Below are 22,198 nucleotides of genomic sequence, written 5' to 3'. Positions count from 1 at the left end.
ATGTTATGACGACCTGGTTTGTACTGAAGGCTAAAGTCATAAGTGGCTAAGGCAGCCAGCCATCGATGCCCAGTAGCACTAAGCTTTGCACTTGTCAGAACGTAGGTGAGGGGATTGTTATCCGTTCTAACTGTGAACTTTGCTCCGTACAGGTAATCGTGGAATTTATCCACAACAGCCCACTTGAGTGCCAGGAATTCCAACTGATGAATGGGATAGTGGCGCTCAGCAGCACTCAGTTTACGGCTTGCATAGGCGACAGGTCTCAGTCCGTCTAGATGTTCCTGATTCAACACGGCACCTAAACCACTCAGGCTTGCATCAACATGTAGGACATAGGGCTTAGCTGGATCTGCATATGCCAGTACTGGAGCATGCGTAAGGCAATGAATGATGTTATGAAAGGCCTCTGTGCACTTTTGGTCCCAACGCTCACCAAACGGCTCTGACTCACTGTAATACTTCCCTTTCTGGACAACTTTATTGTGACTTTTGACAGGAGGATAACCTTTGGTCAAGTCAGTCAGGGGTCTCACGATGGCAGAGTAGTTTTTGATAAAGCGACGGTAGAACCCACAAAAGCCAAGAAAGGACCTCAGGGATTTCAGATCATGTGGCATCTTCCAGTGAGACACAACTTTCACCTTCTCAGGATCAGGAGCTATGCCGGCAGCCGATACAATATGTCCGACATATTTGACTTGTGGCTGACAAAACTGGCACTTATCTATAGACACTTTGAGCCCATATTCTTCCAGGCGACCCAACACTTTCAACAGCCGTTCCTCATGCTCTTCCAGGGTACGCCCAAAGACAATGAGGTCATCCAGATATACGATGACCTGGAGAAGATGCATATCGCCAACAGCTCTCTCCATCAGCCGCTGAAATGTGGCTGGAGCCCCCGTAATCCCCTGTGGCATGCGTTCAAACTGGTAGAAACCCAGAGGACAGATGAACGCTGTTTTCTCTTTGTCCTCGTCAGCCATCTCAATCTGGTAATAGCCACTACGCAAGTCTAAAACAGAGAACCATTTACTTCCGGACAGACAGTCCAAAGCATCATCTATCCTGGGAGTGGTGTATTGGTCAGGAATTGTTCTGGAATTCAAAGTCCGGTAGTCTATGCACATGCGGATTGTTCCATTTTTCTTTCGAGCAATAACTATTGGCGAGGCATAAGGGCTCCTGGATTCTGTTATGATACCTGCAGCCAACAGATCTTTTATGTGTCGCCTCACGTCATCAATGTCTGCAGGTGCAACACGTCTGGATCGTTCCCTAAATGGTCTGCTGTCACTCAGTCTGATGTTATGTTTCACACCTTTGGCTCGTCCCACATCCCACTCCTCAAGGGAAAACACATTTCTGTGCTCAGCTAACTTCTCTCTAAGCCTTTTCTCCCAATCAGCAGGAATAGGAGAGTCACCAAACTTGAACACTTTGGGATCTATCCTCTTCAGATCAGTTGGAGCATTTGAGGTAACTGTGACTGTGTCCGTGGGAAAAACTTTAGCAATGACTGTGTCAGTGGGGATGCTGATGTCTTTGAAGGTCTCATTGCAAACCAGCACTCTGAATTTGTTCTCATCAATGGCGGAATAAGGCAGAACAGTTGGAGGGATAAACAGTCCAGCTGGAAGCTGACTATCCATTGGCGTTTCCACGAGAAATATGTCTTTTCTCAATGGCTTCTCACACTCCACTTTACACATAGCATACACTTCACTCCTTGAAGGGATAGTTAGGGCTTCTGGTCCTTTCCACTTGACCTGTCCCTCCACTGGCTCGGTGACTTCCACTTTTCCCTGAACCTGGTGTAAACAGGGTTTGAGGAGTGACGACTGAATCCTCAGTGAGTGTGCTTGGTTTGATACACCAGAGTCCTGACTGAGCATGGTCAGACGTTGAAAGAAGCTTGCGTTGGTGCCGATTATTACGGGAACTTGCTGGGGACCTTGAGGTTCTGGGCAGACCAAAGCAAGAATGGAGACTGACTCTTTCACCCCTGTGAGGGAAACAGGAAGCAAAACATCCACTATGATATATCCCTTGTATGGATAACTAGAAGAGCTCAGTCCCCAAATGGACAATCCAGTGAGTGGATGGATGGGTATCTGCGATAAGTATTTGGAATACCACTGGTCGAATACAATGGTGACCTGGGACCCACTGTCCAGTAAAGCTTGACAGGGACATCCATTCAGCTCCACGGAAATGGTTGAGGCAGGGCCCACTAATCCTCTGGGAAGTTGACTCACCCCACAGACCTCAGTTTGACTCTTTTTAGAAAAGCAGTCTAGACTGCTAGAAGTGGCACTGTTTCCAGTCATTTGGTTCCTTTCAGTCTTAGCTTTTCGGAGAGCACGTAACAACTTCTGTATTACTTGTGAGTTATTTTCAGGCGACTGACACTTGGTAGCGATGTGTCCATCCTCTCCACACCGATAACAGAAGAAATCATTGTTGTGCTTTACTGGCCTTTCTCTACTTGAAACTGGAACAGGCCTGGGATGTGACTGAGCAGTGGAACTAATACTCATGACTGCTAGCTGTTGTTGCAGTTGTTGAACTTGCCTCTTTAATACTTGTACTTCAGACTCTCCATGTGTGTCGACTCTTTTCTTCTCCGGCTTGTCTTTCTGATCAACCCTCATGGAGGAAACAGAAACGGGGTTTGGATCTTCCCCAAATCTGGATTTTAGCCCCTGAATTTCTGCTTGGAGTTGTCGGATTACATCATCATCCTGCTTCAGCTGTATGGGCTTCACAGATGTATTGATTTTATGGCGAGCAGCTTCGTTCTCTTCCGCTTCTTTGATTTCATTTAGCAGTTCTAAGAAAGTGGGTGGCTGTTCTCTTCTCTCCCTCAGTCTTAACTGCAGAAGCATCAGATCTGACTCAACCGCACCTCTAATCAGCTGTTCAACCCTTGTTCTGTCCATCATCTGGAGACTTAATCCTCCTCTTTGTACCACTTTAGTCAAGGATTTCTCCATCCTACGCAGAAAGTCTGACAAAGCTTCCCCAGGGAATTGACGTAAAAGACGAAAGGCAAAGTATAGATCCTCCCCTGACTCAGAGGTTCCGAATGTGTTTTCTAAAGCTTCTAGGTATTGAGAAGCACTTGCCTCTGGACTTGAAAGTCGAACAGCTTTGATAATGTCAAGAGCAGGCCCTTTCACACTCTCCATTATTCTTCGTCGTTTTTCCTTTTCAGAGCACTCACATTCCTCAGTCATTAATCGGGCCTGTTCTATCCAGTTTTCTAGACTTTCCTCTCCAGATGGCATTGGAATGGTGCCAGAAAAGATACGTAGTCGTCGATAAGCATTAGTCTCACCTGATGATTTTGTTGTCTTCTCCAGAAGTTCGCCCACCGCACGTATAATGGACTCAGGGGAACTGGAACTGTGTGGAGAAAATAAGGCCTGTACGTCAGTCATAGACTTTCCTTCATCCGTTAAGAACTTTGACAATTTCTTGGAAAACTCAGAGGCTGAAACATCAACAGGTACCACGACAACTTTCCATGACTCTTCTCCATCTGGCCGCTGCAGTTCAGCTGGGATACGGGCAGGGTCGATGACCTCACGACACTCACATAGCACCAAGAGGGTACCAGGACTTGGCCCCAATTTCGAATCTCTAACCCGCACTCTTCCCAAGACTTTTACAGTCTGAACAGTATCTTCAATAATTGCCACTTCAGTAGTTGCAGGTACGCCAATCAACAGTATGGCATGAGTCTCCTCAATCTCTGCCTCCTTACACCACTTGGAGAGTTCAGCGTGCAGAAGAGGGCTACTTCCAACGGCCATGCTGAAACTTCAGGCAGATAATAATTAATTGACCTATTGAAGATTAATATATAACACAGCTCTGGTTTTCACTATATATTGTGTCTTCATCAGGGTAACAGGAAGTAGTATCCCGGACGAGCCCCCAAATTGTGTAGCGCCCCCTACCCTTAACCTTTAATAGGGCGGAGCACCGGGTTCTGAAAGATGTCTCCCGACTATGAATTAATATTCCCCCTATTACCCTATATGACTATTGTAACTCAAAGTATTTAGGCTTATACTCATTTAATAATATTTATATACAGCAAGAACCCTCCGACAACAAGAATAACTTCAATCAACACAAAGGGTAAGTATGAAAATATTAACACTAAAATTTATTTATAACAATAGGGAAATATAGAAACGAGTGGATATTATGTGTCAATAAAGATTCAAAAAAAATTAATAAAGGACTGTTGTGTATAGTACTTTTGCTACATACCTTTTAAAATACCGGTACAGCAATTCTCAACATAAGAAAATCCTGTATAATCCAAATTAATGAATTTCATAAAGATGGTACTCAATTACAAATATTAACAACACAGGACACTGTAAGAATTAGATGAGGGAAAATCAAAACCTCATAATACACTTACTTAGTAACAATAACCCCAACCAACAGTGTGAAATACCAAAGTAGAACGTAAAAGATTAGTTTAACAGTTATGTGGGCCCACACACACACACACACACACACACGTTGCAGGCCTGTAACGTTGCTGGGGAGCGTCGGGGCCTAGAAAACAACAAATGGCCTCTTCACTCAATGAGCCAAACAAACAACAGATCACCTGAACGCCCTTTTTTTTTTTAGGCAGCTGAACTCCGCAATTTCCTCCTTGGAAGCGGCCAATCATCCAGTCGTGTCCCCGGCAGTCGTCAGAAGGGCGGCGTGAATCTCTCCCGGATGAACAACGAGGAAGGGATATCGCGTGCGGCCTCGCCCAGAGATTCAACTCCCCCGGCAGTCGGCAGAAGGGCGCCGCAAGTCTCTCACGTAAACAGCGAGGATATAGTGTGCGGCCTCGCTCAGAAGTTTCAGTTCTCCGAAATCAGTCTCCTCCACAAATAAACTAGACTTTAATGTCTCTTGCAGTCAATAACCAGTCAGCTGTCTGATTTCTCGCTCGCCTTCACACACAGTGAGGAATGAAATGTTATGGTGCTCTTAGAAAAAAAACGAAAAAATAGATTCACGATTAACTCTTCTACTGAGTGTAAAAGCACAATAAAAATAAAGACAGGTTTCCCCAAAACTTACTTAATCTAAAATATGTCGTTAACACACTTATTCAGCAGTTAATTCTCTATATTTAGGCTTAATAACTCACAAGACCCATCAAACACTCTTACTCTCATCTGCCATTTTTGCTCTGCCCCCCCCTGTCCAATCAGACTTTTCTATATTTATCAGGGCGGGAATAAGTCAAAAATTAACAAATCACCAAAGGAGGAACAAACATGCTGGGCAAAAACACGTTTTCAGCAAGTGCATCACAAACAAACTTTATAGTTCACCGTAACATTTAAAGGGGCAGTTCATAAATGTATCAACTGAGCACACAGAAACTGTTATGATGCTATCTGGATCATAAAACCTTATAAGTACCACATTACATAAGAAAAAGAGTTAATGTGCTTAATAACCTGAACTGGGTTACATACATTAATGAGGAAAAAAAATGAACTTAAATGATTTTAGCAAATAGCTGCAATATAACAAAGTGTGAAAAATTTAAGGGGGTCTGAATACTTTCCGTACCCATTGTATATTTAAGTATTTAAATTAATATCATAAACATGACTAGTTGACGAATGGCTTAAATGAATGTCTAATAGTCAGCTAAAATCTTTAGTCAGAGACAGCTCTAGTATTAAGTATTAATGTGCAGTGAGAACACATCTTAAACTGGAGATGAAGGGCCAACAATTCAGTTTGCATGCAAAATTCCCACTAAGAATAGGAAAGCGCAAGAAGGACAAGAATAAAAAAATTAATAAAAGAGCAGTGGAAGCAGATAATGTTTGATTTCAGCACTGCTACAGCCCACTGGGCATTGTTCATAAGAATTTACGTTCATTCCCAGTTTCTGCAGAAGAGCTCATTCAACTGCCTGCTAGTGGGATGCTTAATGGCCACTAACTGTGTCATTTTATGTCGAATATATCAGAATGAGAAATATTTATCAGCCTACATCACATCTTCATCTCATATCTTCATCTCTTTATGTGCTGTAATGCTGCTGGGATGAACCATTCATATGTTCTAACAGGGGGAATGTACGAAAAACTCAACTGGATGCTGCACATTAGTATATATTATCATATCTGCCTAAAGGGTAAACCTGGTAAACCTATTCTAGAAAGATCACCTCTTTGGGCTTTAGAAGGCATACACATGGGATTTGTTCATTTTGCACCATTTTTAATTATTGGTTAATATGTACAAATACATTTGATGGATGTGTTTGGGCACTGTGTATCTGTGTTGCTTTTTTAAAATAATGTTGAATAAAAACAATTCAGTTTCAAGAGGCCTCTTCAAAATATTCCATTCTTGTTGCTTATGAATGCATCCTGTTTGTACGCCCCCTTAATGGCACCCACTGAGAGCAAAAACTGTGCGTCTTCAAACCATCTCAAGATCAGATCCCACATTCAAGAACTAACAAACCCTCTCTTAATTTCTGTAAGATCTGTTCATCAGAGGCCCTTGCACACTTTCAGTGGCTCATGTTCAAGTGCAGCATCGAGAGATCTTGTTGCAAACTAATGAGTTTATGTGCTGTATTTCAATAATAACATTTCTACAACCTGTTTTTTGGTTAAAAAGGTTTTAATTGCACAAGATTAAGAATAATTTACCTCAGAGAAGGGACTGGGCATAAACTCCACCTGGTTCTCTGCAGCTCTTCGACTCTTGGGAGCATCTGGTGGGCACTATGGAAGCACAGAGATCACAAGTCAAACCAATTTGATTATTGTTGTTATTGTTAAAGTCCCCTTATTAGGGGGGTGCAAAGTTTCAAAGATCATAGTGCACGCTAAATGGAGTTATTGTCAAAAGAAAAAAAAAATATTCTGAGCTGAAACAAGTCGTCAGTAATTCATGAACCTATGCATGAACCTATGTAGGTTGGTAACAAATTTGAATAATGCCAGCCTGTCGAGGAGATGCTGTTTTCTGTGCTGTGAAAGCAAATCCACTTTGCATGCACTTCCAAAATTTTCACACGTTACAAAATTAATACGACCACACGTTGTGTCAATCACGTTTGCACACTGCCTCTAAAACTTTCATCTGTCATAAAAAAATTCGGATCAGGATTGATTTTCTGTTTTTCGCATCTGTAACAATCATTTTGAAAGGTGTATTGACAATTCTGAGCCACCGTACAAGAGAATGCCAAAATCAAGAATGGTGCCTGACAAGTTGATCCACTTTGTGATAAACAATGTGCGGAATACACAGAGATGGCATATAAAAACAGATTGTGGCAGAAAAGCAAAGCATCAAACTGAGCCACTGACATCCTGAAGTAAAATTTGAATTGCTCGGGTTAACCCCCCGCACCTCCTTGATAAGGAGGTGGAACTGTCCTTCCTCTCTATGCAATCTCAGGATTGGATGGACCCAATATTTCCTCTTTATTTTATCTTTTTTAAGAAGAGAGAGGACAACAAAATCATCCCCACTGCTTGAAGACTTCATTTTGTATTGTTTTGCAAATATTTTCGCAACAGATTAATATGCATCAGACTCAGTATGTTCTGTGCGTGATGGATTTTTAGGATGGCGAATACGAAAAAACACATACGGAAATTTCCGACTCAATGTGCAAGGACCTTTACTGTTCATATCACTATGTATACAAGTGCTGAGCAAGCCTCCAGAGCCGAAATTCAGATAATGGTAATGGCCGTTTCATTTCTGACACGTGCTGTGAGCGGTAGACCAATCATAAGAGACTGGGCCATCTGAGCAATCAGAGCAGAGTAGGCTTTCGGAAAGGAAGGGTTTAGAGAGACCGAATCTTTATCAAACCGTTTAGACACTGTGAGAAAATTAAGTGATGCTACGATGTATATTATGAGAAAATTAAAGTGGTTTTTGACCTTGGATACATGTAAACCTATTTTAAGAGAGCTCCAAAACTAAATTAGTAACCTTTAAATAGCATATTTGGAGCACTTTAATTAAAACTAGTGGTGGGCATAGATTCATTTTTTTAATCTAGATTAATCTCACTGTAATCTTGGATTAAAATGGATTAAAATGGCTCATTTGAATTCTGCCGAAAACATTCAGAATATGTGTACTACCCAAATAATGATTAAAAGTAATCCGCCATTTTGTCCGACAAAGCAGTCAGGAGTTAGAAGATTAACCTCGGTGGAGTTAAACTTGAAAAAATTGTGTATATTGACATCTTTCCGCGTTTGAAACAACATTGATTCTCATGTTCATTCATGTTTAATTGATGCTATAAATGGACTCGTAGTAAGAGATGATCGGTTTACGAGCCTCTTGAGCTGAGGCGCTACAACAATCTGAATTTCTTAAAAAAACTACACAGTTTTAAAGCTGGGACTTTGTTTAATATCATAAGTAACCTGCTCTGTCTTTTCTGTCGGCGTGTTGTCAGTATCCTCTTTGCTCTGCAGTGTATTTATCACTGTGTGTGGCGTGACAGCGCCACGGCTTGTCGGACAGCAACAGTAACTAAGGGGGGCGGGTCTTTGCGAAGGGTCAGTTCGGCTAGGTATACATCCGCGCTAAAATATCAAGGTGAAAGTCATCATAGCTTGCGTAGTATAGACCCAGCTCCCAACCCAACTTTGAGAATTGATTAACGGCGATATTTTTTTTTATCGCCCGATAAGAGTCTCACGTTAACGCAGCACGTTAACGGCCCACCACTAATTAAAACTACTTTATTTCATCAACTGTAATGAAGCCTAAATAAAATTAGGGCTGTGCTCAGAATATCGATACAACGATACATCGTCATGAACTCCTGACGATGCGCGTATCGATACAGCAGCTGCCGTATCGTGTCTGTCTTGCTTTTAAATGTAGCCAATCATGTGACGTCACGTGACGCTCTCGAACGGAGAAACACGCGATCTCCAAATCATCGATCAAAGCGTGCTAACGTTTTAGGGCAGGTCGATGGTATATAAATCATGGCTGAATGTTAGCGTTTGTCAATCAAGCCAAACCGTCCATTCAGAAACCGAGAAATTTGAAGGCCGATCTCTCAGGTTGAGGCTTGACTGACGTTTTCGTGAGGATATAGTTTATGGACTGTTTTGATTTCGGTAATTACATCTAGAAAGGTAAAAGCAGTGATGGCATATATAATAGAGATATCTGAAAGCGAAACGAAAGTGATATTGGCCTCGTCCAGTGGGGAGGATGCACGAGAGGAGACCTGCACATTTAATTAGTATGTGTATACCAGTGGTGGCTGGTGCAAAAAATTATTGGGGGGGGGCGTAAAAAAAAAAAAAATAAAAAATTAGAAATGCAGGAATGAATAGGCTAATTGTTGAATAACCATTTAACAAGTGATATAATAATGTATAATTACTGCTTATCTAAAACAGGGAAAATTCAGTATTTAAAGCATGCCATAGGGCTGGGATCTAAAAAAAAAAATCTGTATTTAATTAAAAAAACTGTTATTTCACATCCTGCCCAATATTGTCCTTGAAACAATGTTCATATTGAAGGCTATAAAAACAAACATGAATGTAACCTTGTACTATATGCTATATTATGTGCAAAAATGGGGTCAAATCACATTAGGCCTAGGCTATATTCTAAAATTTTAAATGTTTTTTAAAGCAGAAGTTAAATATACTAAACTAAAAATGAAATTAAATAAAAACAAAAGAACAGACTAATTATTAGGCTATTTTGATTACCCTAGAATAGTCACTTTACACAGTTACTGCTATCGTACAAATACACTTAGTTGTAGGTTCGAAATTCTACATATGGCTTAATTATTATGTTCGCCAAAAAAAAAAAAAAAAAAAAAAAAAAATTTCAACAATAAATATTTTTAACAAAATGTATTTTCCTCAGATTGAACTCTGTATGTTTGGCGCGCATGCGCGCAGCGGCGCTCGTTCACGGAAGTTTGTGCTTACTGAAGCTCGTCCACGCCTGACTGCAAAATGGAAATATTTTCTCGACTTTCTAATATTTACAGATGGAGAATATGTCTGTGAAATGTAAGTTATGCACTGAGGAAATTATTGGATGTCACTTCCGCTTAAAAAAAAAATATTAATAGAGGTATGTTTGTTTCCACCAATCGCTGCACAAGTTAAGGTTACGTATGATGACGAAAGCACGTTAGTGCGAGCCCTCCCGGAACCCATAGAGATTGCATTGCAGTGCCTGCAGTTCGAAAAAAAAGTTCTTTGAATGGAAGTCTATGGGAGCACTCGGGGCAAATCTCCGCCAGACTGAAATGCCCAAAAAGAGGCGGTACTCCACAGAGCGTGACTCGACGCTGATTGGACTACATCCAGAGGCAGAACAAACAGCCTAGCAGTGACAGATAGCGTAACTCTGTGGTTGAATGTGATTGAAAAAATCCGTCCCTTTCTCACTTTTGGTGGTGCGTCGCCCAATTGCCCTAATGAAGAAAACCGCCCCTGGTGTATACTAATACAGTAACAAATGATAAAAAGTGTGTATTGTAAACTCATGTAGCGCATATTTTGTAGACCACGTTAATAAAAACGTATGTTGTTCTTGAACATATTTTTAGTTGATATAAAAAAAAAATCATTTTTACAGATGAAAAACAAACAAACAAAAAAAAAAAAAACAGGCAGTATAGACATTATTATAATATTATAGCCGATATAATTAACTAACATAGTTTTCTTACAAGTCAACTTACTGTTGCAAGTGAAATTAGTCATTGAGCTTTGTTGATATGCTTCAGTGTCACTATAATTGTCAATTCAGTTACTGAGGGAGTGACTTTAAAAGCAAGCTTTTAAAAGAAACTTTTTTGTGACTTTTTTTTATATTTAATTTAAATCATTGTTTTTTTTAATGACAAAAACAAAAGTTTTTTTCAGTTATCATGACTGATATAACACTGGTTATTCAATAAACACATATTACTGTTACTAAACTCTGCTCAAAAGAAATTTAATAAAAGAAATTCTAAATTGAACCATATCGTGATACGTATCGTATTGTGGCTTTAGTATCGTGATGCGTATCGTATCGTGACATTGTTGGTGATACACAGCCCTAAATAAAATATAAATATTAGCCGAAAAACTTACGAAATTAGAAAGGTTACTGAACCAATTACCTGAAATAAGTTTAGGTTGAAGCACTAAAATGACTAAAATTAAAACTTCATTTTTAAATGAAAATAATAAAAACAGTAAAACTAATAAAAATGACAAAAGCACAAAACTAAATTGCTAAAACTTCAACTAAAATTAAAACTGCAAATATAACAATAAAAGCTACTTCAAAATATGTATATTATAATAGTATATAAATAATACAAAAATAACACTGGATTTCATGTACTGTAAATAAAGTTATCATGCACACTTCCTGGTATTGATACTTTCAACAAATGTGGTCTTTCAAGACGTCTGCGACATCCTTTCCTCTGCATCTCAATAAGTAATCGCTGACTCCTCTTCTTTTTAAAAACCATGCACATGCATTCAGAAGGAAACAGTTGCCCTTGTTTCCATTTTAAACACTGCTCGCAGGGAGCTTTGAGCACTCGCCCCAAAACAACAGAGCACAAAGAACTTTGTTGGCTTACATTCACAACAGAAACCTTCATGTTTTAGTCACATGGTTTTAATGTTATTCATATCTTACCTCAAAAATAGGCAGCTAACATGTAAAGGGAATAATCACTGAATCATCCTTTCAGACTAAAAATGGTCCATCTGGCACTCAACTAATGATATCTAATAGTTCTTGGCTGTGAAATATCCTCTGATCCAAAATTGCATCAAATTCAGAATACCAGCTCAGAGCTGGCTGTACCTATTCCCATGTGCACTTTCTTTGTCAAATAAGTTTCACAGGTGACATTTCCTGATCTCTACCTTCTTTACTATTCATTCTGTGGGTGGCTGGATGCTTTTCATACAGGCTGAAGTTATCTGTGAGTGACGCATTCCTGTGAGCCTTTTCGATTCAGCAAGTCTTGCCAAAGCTCTGATCAATTCAGAGAGGAGAAACGCACCAAATTCCAAATCCTCAAATAAAGCAGCACTCCCACATCGATGACTCAGGCGCTGTTCCTCCACCACAGCTGTCCCGATGGAAGCTGAGCCGCTGCTGGAGCTTGATCCATCAAGTAAAACTACAACAATGATTTTTTGACAGAAAGAACGCATCCATTCCCTTAGCAAAACATGAGCTTTGCCTCCGCTGTGATCATTGAAAACATGTGCAAGTGTTTCATCAGCTTGGGTGAAATATTTCTTTATAATGCTGGGGAAAAAAACTCACCTTTTTTTTTTTTTTAACTTCTTACCTATACTTGTTCTGTGGTAGGTTCAATCCACTAGGCTAAACCTATAGATTTAACAGTTTAATTTACATGCATGAGACAATTCATTGTTAAATGACTCTGTATAGGACTACTTTGATGCAGACTGCTTCATATTCAAAGAAACTAATTAAACATTATTATTTTCTCTGACTTATCTGGCTCTCTAACATTTTTTTCTCTTTTTCACTATTACAATTGGTTAAACTTTATTTTAAGGTGTTCTTGTTATACATTTAAGTACTGAGTAATAATATTAATTAAATACATGTGCTTACTAAAGTTAGGCCTCATATTAGGTTTGGTTTATGGTTAGTTGTATGTAGTCAGGGCCAGTGTAATGCATTACACGTAACTTGAGTTATGTAATCAGATTACTTTTCAAGTAACTAGTAAAGTACTTTTTTCAATTTACAACAAAATAAGTTACTTTTTCAAATAAGTAACACAAGTAAAGCATGCATTTCCTTCAAAAGTAATGTAACAAATTACTTTTTATAAAAAGTAACGTAACTAAGTAATGCAATTAGTTACTTTTTTAGGGAGTAACGCAATATTGTAAAGCATTACTTTTAAAAGTAACTTTCCCCAAAACAGGGCCACATTTACATCCAGCCACTGTGGTTTGTGGTTTTTCAAAGTTACAAACCACTCAGCAAAATGTTGTTGTTGGGAATTGTTTTTTATTAGGGGTGTGATGACACACTTAGCTCACGAGATAATACATTAAATATTGGGTTCATGGGAACAAGACAATATTTTGATCCTATTTTTAAGAAAGTATTTATTTCAGTAAGTTGCCAATGCAACATTTCTAATTTTTGTTTGTGTCTTTTAAGTTTAAGTAATTCTTAATAAGTTTATCTCATATTTATAGATATTTTAATTTAACAAAAATTATTTTAATAGTTTTATAGTTAACAATAACAATTCAATGTCAGTTTTTTCTTTTGTGGTTGCCCAAAAAAATGCTGACAAATGCAGCCTTTCTATCTTTTATGCTACAAAATGAAATAAATTATTGATAGTCTGATTTATTTGACAAATTAAATGCTGATAATGTTAAAATGGCCAATTACTGGATGTCAAATTACAGAAGTAATTTCCTTTTCCTTTTATTACAGTACAAAACCTACCAACAGCCTTAGATAACATTTTCTATCTTTTGTTCATTCAGTAAACATTGTACAAACAAGTGTTGTTTTTGCTGTGTACATCTCATTTTAAACTTGAATAGGGTACACATTTCCATTAAACTGGCCATCATGCACCCTGCTGTCTAGTATATGACAGTATACAAAGCCATTTAGCAAGCCCATAATGGCCGACAACTAATAGAAATTAATTCACTACTTGGCGTAATACCATGTATAAGAACATTTTCTGGTGTTTTTGACAGTATTACCCTAGCTCCAGGTATCTCACAGCAGGCCTCCTGGATAGCCAGAGTGGGGTCACAATACACCATCACTTGCTGGACATCAATCTGAAGAAAGAAAAATAGAGAAAGCATATTAAAAGTAGACCAAGAACAGAGAAATTGAGCTATTTAAATGCTGGACCCCCAATGCTTTACATATGACCACTTACATGATCATTTCGCTAAGTGGTTGGATTAACAAACTAATTAATTAGTAATGGATGAAGTTCGTTTAGGCTACCACAGGCTGTTCTTTTCATCTTTTTTGAGCTGAGTGTGCTCAGTAGAGTTAGCCCTGAAGAGAAGCGCCTGTAGTCTTCCTGTCTCTCATACATCCACAGACACGCCCCTGCTACATTTCCCTTGCAGAAAGGATGCCTAGGGCAAAACCTGCGGGAAGCCGGCTTATAGGAAACATCAACTTCCGACTACTCCATTAGCAGTGTAGCACTCAATTAACAGAGGAGCTGGAGGCTTCTGCAGTCATTCATCTAATTGACATCCTTGTATTCTAAGCTTTGTCCTTTGGAAAAGGCTTAAAATACGGCTTCAATCATTTGTAGGATCACCAGAGTTCCTCACCTCCACAGGGGCAGCATCAGTAGCCCTCATACCCAACAGCGTGTGTCCATTGATGGGCAATTGGCCACGGAGCTCCAGAGGCTTGTTCTCAATGGAGCTGCAGTCCACGTGTAAGGAGGCCGCATTACTCTGCAGGCTCAGAGCCACCTTATGCCAGCGCATGTCCTTCAGGGATTCCACACCCTCACCGTCAAACACGCATCCCACCATGGGCCCTTCGGGGTCAGACCCTCTTGCTCGCAGGGCCAGGTTGCCATCTGGACCATTCCAGTCTACTGAGAACTAAAGGAGTATGATAAATAGGGAAAACAAGTGTTTTATTTTAAATGTGATTTTGTTGAAGCTGCAGTACAGGGTCCAATTAAGTTTTTTTCCATACCTCATTAATATTTCCTTTAGCCATGTTTTTAATTATTTCATAACAACAAACTACTGTTCAAAAGTTTGGGGTCATTTTTTTTTTTTTTTTTTTACGAAATTAATACTTTTGTTCGTTAAGGATGCATTAATTTGATCAAAAGTGACAGTAAAGACATTTATAATGTTAGAAAATATTTCCATTTCAAATAAACTGAACTTTCTATTCATCACAGAATCCTGAAAAAATTGAAAACTGTTATTTTAAACTGTAAAAATATTTTACAAAATTACTGTTTCTACTGAATTTCTGATCAAATAAACACAGAAGATCAAAGAAACTTCTCAACAGAAGTGTAAATTATTTAGCTTTTTAATAAGGATATAATCTTGTTTCAAGATTAAGATGCCTGTTTTAAGATTACATTTTTTATCTTTTTTGCCCCTTTTTTTCTTTTCTTATTTAACTATAACGGTTTAATTTATGTGCCAAAGCCAAATTTCTCACATAAAGACAATAACTCAAACAAAGTGTTAGTTTTGGACCTTGCTGTAGCATAATAATCAAGCACTAGCTTGCTGTTAAATTGAAATACATGTTATGGAAGAAGGATATAAGAATTCTGCACCACCCAGTCTAATATAAATAAAAATATCTAACAAATAATAGCATTGAAATGATAATTTCCTGAAGACACAATAGACTTGACACACACCTGTGGATACCCGTGCTCATCTGAGATTTGGAACAGGTAAATGTTATCATTCAAAAATTTCTTCCTCAGTAACATGGTGAAGACCAGGGTGAACTCCTCTGGAAGTCCATGAGGAAACACTTGACTGAGAAGACAAGGATGTGGTTAGACTGCAGCACATGAATAAACAAATAAGCATGGAGCAGGTGGGTTGTAATAGTACAGAATCAGTCTGAATGGTAGCAGAAGTGGGAGTATCTTGGTATTAATGCTGCTGTGGATACAGATAGAGGGATAACCCCTGACACTAATTTTGAAAAGAAATACAGCTCAGCAATCCTCATCTTCATTCTCAACTTCTGTCTCTTTCCTAGATAAACAGTTTACCTGCCTCTTGGTGGGTCAAGGGCAGACAAACTCCAGGAATGTGTTTACCATCTCAAATACACACACACACACACACACACACACACATAGACTCAGTGCTGGCTGGAGTTCATTCACACACAAATCATGGAACGGCGGGAAGCTCATCATAAACACATACATGCATGCATAACATGCACGACAATGAGCAGGAAGCTTGTTTGTCTCTAAAATGAGGTGACATTGATTTATAACAGAGAGCTAGAATCCAGAGTAATAACAGTGAGGCTGGCCTCCTCAAGGAAAAAAAATGAAATCAGGACTAAGCACTAGAGAGAGAGAGAGAGAGAGAGAGAAAGTTAGTTTGTACAGGATGAAACTTGTTATGACAGGGGATGAGGTACACATTTCTTTCAAAGATTTCTTGTTGATATTACTGAACAAAACTAATCCACTGAAAGGACCATCATAAATCAAAGATTAATGATTTTTAATTTGATTACTGGAGACAGTAGGTCTATATATTGTGACACTTTATAGAATAGAGGTGCATGATATATTGGCATCCAGTAACAGGGGACGTTCAGTTATTATGGAATGCCAACAGTGGAATTACAGCAATTTTTAGCCGATAATTTGCTACGGTATATTTAATTGGTGCATTTTTTTTTTCATAGTGTGTGCGTAAGAACTAAACAGGCTCATATTTTCAGTGTGTAAGTGTGGCCTATAAAACTGCAGTGTTTTTTTTAGCCAAGTTAGCATATCATGTTGCTCTCAAGAACTACACACCATCATGCATTATGTTTGGGGTGTGTTTTGATTGGGATCATCTGCTGAAAAGTAACAAAATCACATTCTCATATTCTGATAATACTTTTGTGTTTTTAAAATTGCTTTAAGAAGTTTTTGACATGTGCCACTTTTAAATCAACAGACCAATCCGAATGTAGGAGAGAAGCATATTTACTTACAGACAAGCCTGGGGTTTATATTAGGAACAATGAGCAACAAATTAGCAAGTTATATTAGCAACAGAGTTATTACTCTGCTGTGCTCCATCAAGCTATTTTTAATCTGCGAACAGCTCATTACATGTGTGTCTGAGCGTTTCATAAAGACAATACAATACCGTTCACATTTCTTTTTCCCTTAAAGAAATTAAAATGCATTAAATTGATCAAAAATGACAATAAAGACATTTCTGTCATGACAACTCTCAGAGTGTTTGGCATGGTAATGGATATGACAATGTTAATATGTTTAGTCTTGGCGGAATAGATCTACTACGCTGCTGCTGCTGTTGGTCATTGCTGCTGCTGCTGAGCAAGTTCGGGACTTGCTACATACATGACACACTGCTGTGAGTAAGTAAGACATACTGTTGCTGCACAATAGCATACATGAATTACCCGTAGCAGATCTATACAGGTGGAGCTGGGGGGTTCCTGAAAGCTCGCTGCAAACTGTTATGGTAGAAGCTGACCAAGTACAGTGGGTACGGAAAGTATTCAGAACCCCTTAAATTTTTCACTCTTTGTAATATTGCAGCCATTTGCTAAAATCATTTGTTCATTTTTTTCCTCATTAATGTACACACAGCACCCCATATTGACAGAAAAACACAGAATTGTTGACATTTTTGCAAATTTATTAAAAAAGAAAAACTGAAATATCACATGGTCCTAAGTATTCAGACCCTTTGCTGTGACAATCATATAACTCAGGTGCTGTCCATTTCTTCTGATCATCCTTGAGATGGTTCTACACCTTCATTTGAGTCCAGATGTGTTTGATTATACTGATTGGACTTGATTAGGAAAGCCACACACCTGTCTATATAAGACCTTACAGCTCACAGTGCATGTCAGAGCAAATGAGAATCATGAGGTCAAAGGAACTGCCTGAAGAGCTCAGAGACAGAATTGTGGCAAGGCACAGATCTGGCCAAGGTTACAAAAAATTTCTGCTGCACTTTAGGTTCCTAAGAGCACAGTGGCCTCCATAATCCTTAAATGGAAGATGTTTGGGATGACCAGAACCCTTCCTAGAGCTGGCTGTCCGGCCAAACTGAGCTATCGGGTGAGAGAGGTAAAGAAGAACCCAAAGATCACTGTGGCTGAGCTCCAGAGATGCAGTCGGGAGATGGGAAAAAGTTGTAGAAAGGCAACCATCACTGCAGCCCTCCACCAGTTGGGGCTTTATGGCAGAGTGGCCCGACGGAAGCCTCTCCTCAGTGCAAGACACATGAAAGCCAGCATGGAGTTTGCCAAGATGGTGAGAAATAAGATTCTCTGGTCTGATGAGACCAAGATAGAACTTTTTTGGCCTTAATTCTAAGTGGTATGTGTGGAGAAAACCAGGCACTGCTCATCACCTGTCCAATACAGTCCCAACAGTGAAGCATGGTGGTGGCAGCATCATGCGGTGAGGGTGTTTTTCAGCTGCAGGGACAGGACGACTGGTTGCAATCGAGGGAAAGATGAATGCGGCCAAGTACAGTGATATCCTGGATGAAAACCTTCTCCAGAGTGCTCAGGACCTCAGACTGGGCCGAAGGTTTACCTTCCAACAAGACAATGACCCTAAGCACACAGCTAAAATAACAAGAAGTCGCTTCACAACAACTCTGTGACTGTTCTTGAATGGCCCAGCCAGAGCCCTGACTTAAATCCAATTGAGCATCTCTGGAGAGACCTAAAAATGGCTGTCCACCAACGTTTACCATCCAACCTGACAGAATTGGAGAGGATCTGCAAGGAGGAATGGCAGAGGATCCCCAAATCCAGGTGTGAAAAACATGTTGCATCTTTCCCAAAAAGACTAATGGCTGTATTAGATCAAAAGGGTGCTTCTACTAAATACTGAGCAAAGGGTCTGAATACTTAGGACCATGTGATATTTCAGTTTTTCTTTTTTAATAAATCTGCAAAAATGTCAACAATCCTGTGCTTTTCTGTCAATATGGGGTGCTGTGTGTACATTAATGAGGAATTAATGAGGAAATACTTTCCGTACCCACTGTATTTGAAAGATAAGCAGCAAGATCATTGCCTACTGATACAGCAGGAAGCAGTCAGCTGTGCCCTATAAAAAACGATGTGCAAGCTGACTGAGTTAAGGACCGACTCATCAGTCTGCGCCATCTTGAGTTTCATGACAAAACTTTGTATTTATAATGTTAAAAACGATTTCTTTTTCAAATAAACACTGTACTTTCTACAACGTTTTTATGGTTTCCACAAAAATATTAAGCAGCACAGTTGTTTTCAACATTGATAATAATAATAAAATGTTTCTTGAGCATCAAATTAGCATATTTGAATGGTTTCTGAAGGATCATGTGACACTGAAGACTGGACTAATGATGCTGAAAATTCAACTTTGGCATCAGAGAAGTAATTTACACTTTAAAACAGAAAACATTTGAAAGGTAGTGTATGTGACTAAAACAAACATATTGCAGACCTTTCTAATGATATAAAAGCAAATCCAGTTATGGTTATTATGAGCATATTTCATTAATTAAAAACAGAACATTTCTAATTTGTAAGCTAATTAAAAAGAGTTGGTCACATCGCCTATATTAGTTGTAAAGTTCAGTGTTTTTAAACAACACTTATTAGGTGTCAAGTGAGTAGTTTTAATTAATTAGCTAATTAGCTATAAAAAGTAAAATGCTTAACTATCAGTATCAGCCAAAACAAGCTGCTGATTATCTTATTCTTATCAGCCCCCGATTTTCTGTACTTCTTCTCGGACACAAATACAAAGACCTGGGTAAACACACTCAAACATACACCCTCCATCTCTCTCCCAGGTGAGGTGAAATCTGAGATAAAGGAAAGCAAGAGGTAGACAGTTCTATTACAGGCCAAGTCTAAGCTAAGAGAATGACTAACACAGAGGTGGCTGAACAATTTAAACACCAACTGCTGCTATCAAATATCAAAGACCAGCTGACAAGACTTTACATTAAACTTTATCTCATTGAAAGAGAATGTAGGAGAGCATTTATGTAGGAAGAATCTTGTTTTTTTTTTCCCCCTCTGCAGTAAGCCGGCCATATCGAGTGAGATTCAAGTGCAGGCTCTTGCTCTCTTTCTGGCTACAAGATGAGATTTAGAGCGGGAGAAAAAGAGCTCAGGTTTCAAATGGAGAAAGCACCTGGGGCTCCATTCTTAGAGAGGTACTCCCTGATGATGGGGGGATTTGGGTATGTCTGTGTGTATGTGTATCTTTGCCTCTCCTTTCAAAGTTTCAGAAAGTCAAACTGTACAACTTTCAACCATAAGACAATTATTATTACAGCTAAAGGAGACACGAAATGGAACAAGAAAGCATTTTGGAAACTAACATATATTAGCAAATCTGACCACATTTTTTGTGAAATTGATGTGATCTGATTATAAAATAATAACAAGGGTTTCTGAATTCTACATACTCTATAGCCACTTTAATTAAAGGTTTAGTCCACTTTTAAATAAACTTTTCCTGATAATTTACTCACCCCCATGTCATCCAAGATGTTCATGTCTTTCTTTCTTCAGTCGAAAAGAAATTAAGGTTTTTGATGAAAACATTCCAGGATTATTCTCCTTAAAGTGGACTTCAATGGCCTCCAGACGGTTGAAGGTCAAAATTACAGTTTCAGTGCAGCTTCAAAGGGCTTTAAACAATACCAGACGAGGAATAAGGAACTTATCTAGAGAAACAATCGGTCATTTTCTAAAAAATACAACTGCTTTATATAAACAAATGATCGCCTTGAACATACACTTTCTGAATTCTTCAAAACGCTTAAGCTGTATACGCCTTCCCTATTCTACTTGCGGAAAAAAAAGGAAACTGGCCCCGTTCGTTAGGTAAGTAGAATAGGGATAGGACATACAGCGTAAGCAGCGTAAGATCCTTATTCCTCATCTGGTATTGTTTAAAACCCTTTGAAGCTGTAATGAAACTGTAATTTTGAACCACTTGGAGGCCATTGAAGTCCACTGTAAGGAGAATAATCCTGGAATGTTTTCATCAAAAACCCTAATTCCTTTTCGACTGATGAAAGAAAGACATGAACTTCTTGGATGACATGAGGGTGAGTAAATTATCAGGGAAAGTTTGTTTAAAAGTGGACTAATCCTTTAAGTGAATTTGAACTGTACTTTCTCTTTTTGGAACTTTCACCACTTATAAAACTATTTTTAACACTTTTTTTTTTTTATAAAAATGGCATTAAATAATGCACAAATACACAAATGCACCTATAAAGAGAAGAGTTCCAGATTTCCATCTAACATCTGGAATCCAAATCCCTAACCTTTAAGAAACATTTCTTGCAATGCACTATCAGCACAAAGATAAGCTGTGTCACATCCTCATGTTTATTTGCAACTGCCAAGCAGCTTTCGCTAAAGAGAGTGTCAGCCAGAGAACAGCTACCATCTTACGACAGGGAGATTAACAGCTGCTCAAGCACTATTAGAGACAAACAGAACACTTGTCCAAACATCTGAAAACTAATGGATATCTCTCTAGGAGGGATAGAGATAAAGATAGTGTGTCCATTATAATATTAACGTCACTCTAAACTTCAAAAGACTAGAGGCTATGTATGATGAATGTGATTAAATCAATGTACAAATTTGGATCTTATTTTAAAGACTAACTGTCAGAGCATTAAAGGCACACCATGTCAACTATCGCCGCTAGAGGTCGCTTATTCAAAACAAAGGCATAGCTTGATGACTCCTTGATTTCGTGGAATCATGGAAAGTGTTGTGTTCATGTCTACAGTCGGTGGAAAAGAATCCGACAAGACTCGGGCAGAAATCATGTTCATGGATGAGATTATTAACGTTACTGTAGTATGAAGCAGAACAGGGCCGAGTGCTGTGCGAGCTGAATGAGGCTGCTGGAGAGATTGCTAATGAGAGATGAGCATAACACACATCTCGAGATCAGCGGGACTTTTATTATGCCGCAGTCGCCGCTTCCGCTTCTTCCGGTCAAGTGTATGTGGGGTAAAGCAGCACTGTTTATCATATTAGATACATCTGTGCGTTGAAAGTTGTTCTAGTACTACTCTGCGTTCGCTCAGCGGCTGCTATGAGAATCTTGCTGCACACTGCAGTAAGCTAGATCGATATTAGGCATGATAAAACATGGTACTCGCTGTAAATCAAGAAAACAATAAGACTTACTGTGTTGATCTATATAACATGATTAGTTTTCTGTCGATGAATTTATCCATCCAAACAGTTGCTCACCTGTCTAATAAAACATAACATATTAAAGCGTCTTTGGTGTTTCCATGGTTTCTACAAAATAAAACCGGAAACCGAGGGTAACGTGTGTATGATGTCATTGAAA

At 38.9% G+C, this 22,198-nt stretch overlaps 1 protein-coding gene across 3 annotated transcripts in view; it reads right to left on the bottom strand.

Annotated features, from left to right (window-relative positions):
* Positions 1-22,198, bottom strand: part of col16a1 (collagen, type XVI, alpha 1) — a 101,403-nt gene that overhangs the window by 64,414 nt on the left and 14,791 nt on the right. For all 3 annotated transcript variants that reach the window (XM_067361395.1, XM_067361397.1, XM_067361396.1), the window contains exons 5-8: positions 15,488-15,611; positions 14,415-14,696; positions 13,818-13,898; positions 6,714-6,788 (exon numbers count right to left, since the gene is read on the bottom strand). In XM_067361395.1, the coding sequence (XP_067217496.1) occupies positions 6,714-6,788; positions 13,818-13,898; positions 14,415-14,696; positions 15,488-15,611 (562 nt within the window). The remainder of the gene's footprint in view (positions 1-6,713; positions 6,789-13,817; positions 13,899-14,414; positions 14,697-15,487; positions 15,612-22,198) is intronic.

This window comes from Chanodichthys erythropterus, chromosome 15, assembly GCF_024489055.1.
Source record: "Chanodichthys erythropterus isolate Z2021 chromosome 15, ASM2448905v1, whole genome shotgun sequence".
Lineage (NCBI taxonomy): Eukaryota > Metazoa > Chordata > Actinopteri > Cypriniformes > Xenocyprididae > Chanodichthys > Chanodichthys erythropterus.
This window is presented reverse-complemented; position numbering and strand designations above follow the sequence as displayed.